This window comes from Monosiga brevicollis, genomic scaffold (genome assembly GCF_000002865.3).
Source record: "Monosiga brevicollis MX1 MONBRscaffold_26 genomic scaffold, whole genome shotgun sequence".
NCBI classification, from domain to species: Eukaryota; class Choanoflagellata; order Craspedida; family Salpingoecidae; genus Monosiga; species Monosiga brevicollis.
Window position 1 is genome coordinate 52,978 of NW_001865063.1, and position 7,737 is coordinate 60,714.

The following is a 7,737-nucleotide window of genomic DNA, read 5'->3' on the forward strand; positions in this document are numbered from 1 at the left end:
GTTTTTTTTCCCCCCCCCCCCCCCCCCCCCCCCCCCCTCTCCTGACTGTTTGTTCCCCTATGCCGCCTGATGTCTTCAGCTGTGGCCCAAGTCTTGCTCAACTACGGAGCTCGCGTCAATTTCCAGTCCAACAGCGACAAGTCGGCCCTCATGCTGGCTGCCATCGAGGGCCATGTGGACATGATTCGTCTTTTGCTTGACAACAACGCCGATCCTCTGCTCGGCGACCGGGCTGGCTCCATGGCCATTCATTTTGCGGCCGACTTTGGCCATGCCCCCGTCGTTCAACTCCTTCTCGAGCGTGGCGTCTCTCCCAATGAACGGGATGGCAAAGGCTGGACCCCGCTCCACCGCTGTGGTACGTTTACTCCCTCTCCTTCTCCCATTGGTCACTTGTGGTTTTTTTTTTTTTTTCGGGGCCTCCTCTCCGCGTCTCGCCCTCCCTCTCCCTGGTTTTCTCTCTCTCTTTCTCTCTTTCTCTCTCTCTCTCCTTTTGCACTTCTCCTCTTCAGCCGTTGCTCTGCATGCCCACTCTCATACTCGGCTCGCACATTGTTGATAGCTTCGTTGGGTGGCTCGGCCGAAGTGGTCAAGGTCCTGGCACATCATGGTGCCACGGTGGACGCCATGGAGCCAAACGGCAACACACCCCTTATTGTATGGCCCAAAACTCCTCCTTCGGCATGGTCACGGACCTTTTGCCCTGATCAATTGCGCACTTCTCACCTGTTGTGTGTTGCCATTACCAGGCGGCCACGGTCAGCAATCGCCTACAAGCTGTCAAGGAGCTTCTGAAGCAAGGCGCAGACCCCTACCTCAAGTCTCGCACCGGCAACTCAGCCCGCCAAATTGCTCTCAACATGCGCCGCTCTGCCCTCGCTGCCCTCTTGCCTGAGGACAGCTAGAGCCAGACCCGGCAAGATAACATGCCGCCCGACCTTCTCATCACCGCCATCTTGACCTACGCTCCCTTCTCTTTCCTGTGGTCCTCCCTTCTTCGTCTGCAGGCGAGAGATAAGGCGTACATGTCCGTGCGCCGACTGTACTTTGTCCTTTGAGACTTGATCTGCGCATCAAGACCAGACCCTCCGTCTTCATTCTTCTGCGAGAAAAAAAAAAACCTCCCCCAAAGACGCCCTTGTTTCCGTTTCTGTTTTTCTTCCTTTTGGACCTGTGTGCCACTACAAGGCACGCACTGGAGTGTGCTTACTTCAACGAGAACCGACAAGTGGCCCTGCGCGCCGACAATAAGAGTGTGAAAAGTCGTTATGACCTGTCGATTCGCTGGGCCTATAATTGACACGTGTGAGCGAGTGTTCCCATTCCGAGTCGGCTCGCCGGTCACAACATTACCCAGCACCCAGCCATCACCCCGCAACCCACTCATGACCCATGATATGACGATGCGCTGCGAGATTGAGAGAAAACAGCTGAAGCTTGAACGTGAATTAAGCCAGGTACAGCAAGCCGATCCCGCGAGACGGATTACGGGAGCGAGCAGTCCTGCCACGGCTGGTACGTCACAGACAAGAAGTAGCAATACCATTGGAAAGCGTTTTGGCTGTAGATGGAACTGACATTGCGGCACGGGCATGAGCAACCATGTGAGGTCAGCAAAGGCGATGTGGCACGATGCAAGCGCATGCACAAGAGGCTTGATCCAAGAAGAAGAGCAAGCGGAAACCTACATGTTACGCGTCTCAATCGAATCATCGTATGCCAGTGCCTGGTGGAAAGTCCAGTTGAGGGCATGCATGTAGTAACTACCCGACATTTCGCCGGTGCGGTCCATGCCTGCGTCCCACAAAAAAAAAAAAAATAAAAAAAAAAAAAAATAAAAATAAAAAAAAGATGTGTCGGTTAGGCCCGCTTGACAGCTATCAGCAAGAGACGCTCGTCCAGCGATAGGGCGCGGACAGGCCGACAGCAAACGCACCAGCTTCGCAGTGAATGTAGGCCACAATGGGACCATGAACCTATCGACACGCCAGTTGCAAATGAGTCAAAAGCAAAGAACCACAATTCGAGCGGCAATTGAGCGCTGGGCATGGCGACGAACAGTTGTGCTGTTGAGAAGGGCATCGATAGCGCCCATGCGCTGGGGCAGTTTGTCCATTTGCCAATGGCTGAGGTTGCGAGCCAAGGCAAGGCGGGCCTCGACGGGCAGCTCCTCGGGATGAACGACGTCGCCGACGGTCAGCCAGTTGATGTACTACAACCAAACGTCAACAAGGAAAGAATGGAAAAAAAAAAAAACCCCCCCCCCCCCTCGTGAGCACAGGCCAGAAAAAAAGGGCAGACGCCGTGTCCAGTGCGTTGACTTGGGCAGGTACCTCGCCCTCATTGGGATGCTCCTTGAAGTATTTGATCTCCACCTCGGCATCTGCGACCTCAAAGGGGTCCAACAAGCTACCCAATTCAAAGCAGCCAGGTAAGCGAGAGGGTTGGCAGGCGACGTCGGCGGCTTGGCCAACCACGACGAAACTGACCTGAGGTCGACAAAGTAAAAGGTCTCTGGAAAGGTGAGGTTTTGCTCGGCTGCCAGCTGTTGCATGCGGGCGACGAGGGCCTCCTTGGCAAAGGTATGGTTGTCCGTCACGGGCAAGTTTCCGCGAAAGAGAAAGTTGGTCGAGCTCTTATTTTCTATGATGGCAGACCACCGGCGCAGACGTCAAATGAGCAAGAAGGCGCGGGGGTAAGAGGCGAACCTTTGGTGAAAACGGGGTGGACGTTGTACACCGGAGAAGGGCAAGGATGGGGCGGGGCGACGCCAAAAGTGTCGCCCTTGCAGCAAGGAGCAAGGAGGAGCAAGGAGCACTCACGAGGTGGATGCACGGTGCGAATCAGCCGCGTACGGTCGGCATCGTAGCTCGCCTCGGCCACGGGCGCGAGCCAACCCGCCACAGCAACGGTCACCGCCACAACACCAACCAACTGCATAGCCGCCGACATGGTCATGGTTCCTGCGACACAAGACGCGACGCCACAACAACCTCCAGCAGAAGAGAGAGAGAGAGAGCAGCGAGACGACAATGCCGCTGCCACTTGACGTCAACGAGAAAATGGAGAGAGAGAGAAAGAGAGTGAGAGAGAGAGAGTGTGAGTGAGTGTGTGAGTGAAGAGAGAGTGAATGAGTGGGTGAGAGAAACAGAGAGACGGAGTGTTAGAGAGACCGCGAGAGAAATTTTGTTTATGAGAATTCAGAGAGAGTCAGAGAGATGCAGATGGTGGCAGGCAGAGGCAGAGACACGGACGCAGACAGAGACACCGACAGAGGCAGAGACACACACACACAGACAAGAAAGAGAGCCACAGAACCCAAACAGAGACTTGTTGCAGCAAGTGTCTTAGTTTCCGCTGTTCTGATATATCTAATAGTTGCATATCTTTTAGTTTATGTAGAATCATTTTGATATTATTAGTGAATTGAGCTTAAATTTTTTAATGTTTATGTTGTAAAAGGTGAGCTTTTTGTAGTTATGATTACACTTTGTGTCGTTCTATATAAGCTTATTGTTGATTCAAGTACCGCATGTGAGACAGAATTTTCATTTCGCAACAATTTCTTCTCAATTTCTTCTCAATTTCTTCTCAATTTCTTCTCAATTTCTTCTCAATTTCTTTACCTATTGGGTGATCAATGTTGTTTTAGTCCTCTGGGATGCGTGCAGGTCCGGCCAAGGGCAAGGGTTTCTCTACGTGAGGATCCAGGCCATAAAAGAGCAAAAGCTGTTTGTCAAATTGCCCTTGTGAAACGTTGGCTAGCATCATCTGACTTAAGAAGCTAAGCTCCATTGCAGAGATCTCTTCCCAATGCAGCTGAACATTGACCCCTCGCTGTTTTTCATCTAAGCAGTGGTGGCACCCATGTATGTGCTCGGCTTTCGGCGGCGCTCAAGTGATATTGCCTGAAAACAACACTGTGAGGCGCTGGATGGAGCCTGATAGACACACAAATCACAAATTGGTGTGTCAATTAAAATGTTGAAAATCGTGAATCAGCTGTCTCGCGGTCTAGTGTTCGTGGCAGAAGCACCACGGACTACTCGGCGTGCGTGGGGGGATCGGCGTAGCCACTGCGCGCCCGGCCCGGCCGCGGACTCGCCGTTGGACTTGAATGGCTCCGGGCCGCCAGCGCAAGATTCATCGAAGAGGACCGTCGTGGCCGCACAGCAGTGTCGACATGAAAGGGTGACGACTCCGGACTGGCCGAGCTACGACCCTCCAAATCCGCAAACGGATTGGAGGTGCTCAGTGGAACCGAGCTCCCGGGCAACGAGTGACCCGAGAGCCGCTGCGGGCTCTCGCGGCGCCCCCGCCCCTTGATGGGCATGGGCGCCGAAGGAATCTACACGCGCAGACAAGATCGATCATAAGCACATCACCATTGACACAAGCAAATCCTTGACACCAATCGGTTTCCCCACGTGCCCTTGCTACAAGTGCCTTTCAGCTGCCGGCACCCTTGTACCCAGCAAAGACTCTTTTACCTTGTCAACAAAGTCGGCCCAAACCGACTCGAGCTGGGCCAGGTCAATCTGCGCATTGGAAGCGCGCGTGGCAGCCGCCAATGGAGGCTGACGCACGGGATCCGGAGACTCGCCCGGGGATTTGGCAATCACGCGGCGTTGGCTTGGTCGCATTCGTCGCGGCGGCGGTGTGGGTATCACGCCGGCATCTGATCGGTCGAGGCTCAACGATGCAAGTGATCCCATCTCCTGATTATCCTCATTTTCACCTTCCTCGCCATCATCGGTGATGGAGGAGTTGGCACGATGGCTTCGGGGCGCGCCAATCGTGCCACGACCCCGCGTTGGTGGCTCATCTTCTTCCTCCATCGACGCCTCAGCAATGGGCATATCCCATCCTTGCTGCCGGGCCTGCAAGTAGGATTGCACGGCCTCGGACTGCTGAGCCGGGCGTACGGGCTTGGCTCGCACAGAGTTGGCATCGACACGCACCGGCACGCGAGGCGGCGAGCGCGCCGGTTGCAACACGCTTCGCGAGTGCTCTACACCCAGGTGATAAAGTGAGATGACAGTGAGGAAAGAGTATAGGCGGGGACGACAAAAGGGAAATGCCTTAAAGGCGTACCGGTGGTGACCAGTGCGGCGCGGGGTCGTCCAGCTTCAAGGTATCCCGACGGCTGTGTCGTCACCGAGCGCTGGCGTCTACACGATGACAAGTGGGCGTACGCACGGGATGCATCAAAAGATGGCGTTGGGCAAGCTGGGCGCTGGCGTGACTGGGAGCGAGGACGCTTACCCCGAGAGCGTGGTGGATGGTGCATGGGCAAAGGACGTGTTCGTGGCCAGTAGAGTACTGCCATCGTCCTCGGCTGCGAGGCGGGTCACCTGCACGCTGCGGGTTCGTGATCGCGTTGTGTGCTGCGACGTCGAACTTGAGCGTACCACTGCGACGGCGCGGGCATTTGACCTTGAGAATGTTTGTCCAAGGAAGACGGCCCCGCCATTCCGCAATGCGATCCAATCCCAGATTGCAAATCCGTACCCTTTTGTTTGACGCGTTGTGTTGCTCGAGCAATCCACCGCTCTTTACGGCTGGCACTTGATCCGTACCCATGGTCGCGCTCGAGAAATTGCTTCTGGTCAAGTGTGCCAAGGCCAAAAGAGCAAAACAAAGCTGAGTGGGTGCCCCAGCAATCAGCAAGAAGCCGTGGGCTTGGGGCCGAAGGCACGCGCCACACACCTCAAGTTTCTCATACAGAAGGCAAGCAGCCTCGGGCGAGCCATAAATGGGTTGTTTGTTCTTTGCCACGCACAGTTCGATAAACTAGACACAAATTTGATGCCGAGGAGTCAATAATTGCGCAGTTGCGCAGGAGACCATTGCCAACATGTTGACATGGCAGACCAACCTGCTGAAACATTTGCATCTCCACCAAGTGCTCAAGCATGGGGCCAAAGACGCGTGGCTTGAGCAACTTGAACCTAGTTGAGGCAACAAAAAAGAGGGTAAATGGTAGTGAGGCTGCGCCGATGCCATGCAGGCAAGCCACAAGCCATGCACGTACTTTTCAGCATAAAAGGAGATTTCCCGATCGTTTGTCGCCACGATGCATTGGGTGCTGCCGGCCATGATTTGGACGTAAAGGTCGGTAATGCCCTCGGCGAACGCCAGAATGTCTTCGTGGCGTTCAGGCGCGTGAGGACCGAGCTGTCGAATGCGCTTGGCAATGGGTTTGATGCCGGCGACCAGCTCGGTCGGCCAATTGTCCGTATCCGTGAAAGGGGAGATGATGAGGTCCTCGTCCAGATCCACCAGCACGTGATCTGAGAGTGTGGTTGGTCACCCCACGGTGCCGCCTGTGTGAGGTCATACCGAGCTGTATCTGTATGGTGGGTCCTTGAACCTGCATTTCTTTTTCTCTCAAGAACCTCGGCAGGCAGCGCGCATACCTTCCATGGATCGGGACTGAATTTCGGGGAGCAGGCTTTTGTGCACGCCCAAAATGTAGGGCATGGGCGCTTCGCAGTAGGCCAGCAGGTGCTCGGGCAGAATGGGGATGAAGACGTGTTGCCATTGCATGGGAAACACGCTCAGCGTGCATCCAAAGCAAGCGCATGTCAAGCGATTCAGGTCTGAGGACGTGATCTGGACGCGAGAGACGAGCGAGAAGAACGCACGGAGGAGCAGGGTTGTGAGGATGGTATGTCGGCAAGAGGGCGTGGGGTGTGTGTTCACTTGAGAGCACACAAAACAATCGTTGCAAGAGCAATTACCAGGATGCGGCGCTCGGCCTGTAGGGCGGCGAGCAGATGAAACACGTTGTGCCAGGAGAGGCAGCGGGGGAGTGTGCCGACGAGTGGTAGCTCGGAGATGACGGGGCTTCGCTGACCATCAGGGACCCGCAGGGTTACTTGAACGTCATGGGGAAGGGCTAATAATAAATCAGTACCTGCGTTCCAAATGTCCCAGAGAATTGCAGGGGCAGTGGGATGAGCACACGCACATGGAGGGGGGTTGTCACAGAGAAAGGGCAGAAACGGATGGGGGTAGGACTGCATACCGGTGGGCTGGCTGCAATCCTCTTTGAGGGCGTCGGAGAGCTTGGTCAAGCAGGCTTCAAGAACGCTGCGATCATACTATTGTGGTATTGGCGGCCGGGTGAGCTGGACAAGACAGCCAGCATGGAGGCGGGTCGGCATAGGAAGTGTGGCATACGTTGGAGCGTTGATAGACGGTGTTGAAGGCGTGCACGGTATCACGGAAAAACGTGAACCAGGGCAAACGGGTCACCAGGCAAAGCAAGACGGCGTCGGAGGCAGGGGTAGCAGGCTGGTTCTGTTGGGGGGGAAACAGTTGAATGTGAGCAAGCAGGGCGCGCAAGCTAAAAGGGGCGGGCTCAAGAGCTTCAGGGAGCTTCAGATGTTGCACCAAGTCGCACTGCGTGCCGACGACCGGACCTGGAGGCAATGGACGTAGTAGGGAGTGCCTTCAGCCTTTGTGAATTGAAACATGAAGCGCTGCCCAAAGACCCAGTGGCATAGAAGAAGTGAGGCGCACGGGATGAAGGGGCATGCCATACCAGGGCGTCAAGCCAGCAGAGAAAGATGCAAGCAAGGGCGTCAAAGACCAAAAATGTAAAATTTCACGTTTCCAAGTCCCGAGCGGAATGCGTATTTCCAGACCTGGCGTTCCAGACAAGCGCCACGAGGATTCGTGATAGGGGTAGCAAAACTGTTGCAGTCCTTGAGCGGGACGACGGCAAAGTCT

The 7,737-nt window shown here is 55.2% G+C and overlaps 2 protein-coding genes across 2 annotated transcripts; both read right to left on the bottom strand.

Moving 5' to 3' along the window:
• Positions 1-1,485: 1,485 nt before the first annotated feature.
• On the bottom strand, positions 1,486-2,952 carry MONBRDRAFT_28396 (uncharacterized protein; the record flags this gene model as incomplete). Its single annotated transcript, XM_001748881.1, has 7 exons — positions 1,486-1,573; positions 1,689-1,794; positions 1,937-1,976; positions 2,060-2,212; positions 2,334-2,409; positions 2,490-2,643; positions 2,856-2,952. The coding sequence occupies 7 exons, from the start codon at positions 2,950-2,952 to the stop codon at positions 1,486-1,488; spliced, it is 714 nt and encodes a 237-aa protein (XP_001748933.1).
• A 1,090-nt stretch (positions 2,953-4,042) lies between these two features.
• MONBRDRAFT_28397 (uncharacterized protein) lies at positions 4,043-7,547 on the bottom strand (the record flags this gene model as incomplete). The annotated part of the gene is made up of 13 exons (XM_001748882.1): positions 4,043-4,348; positions 4,491-5,011; positions 5,095-5,171; positions 5,266-5,354; positions 5,512-5,643; positions 5,710-5,793; positions 5,879-5,951; positions 6,035-6,293; positions 6,420-6,615; positions 6,744-6,919; positions 6,974-7,106; positions 7,186-7,407; positions 7,428-7,547. 13 exons carry the CDS (start codon positions 7,545-7,547, stop codon positions 4,043-4,045), a joined length of 2,388 nt encoding a protein of 795 aa, XP_001748934.1.
• Between the last annotated feature and the right edge of the window lie 190 nt (positions 7,548-7,737).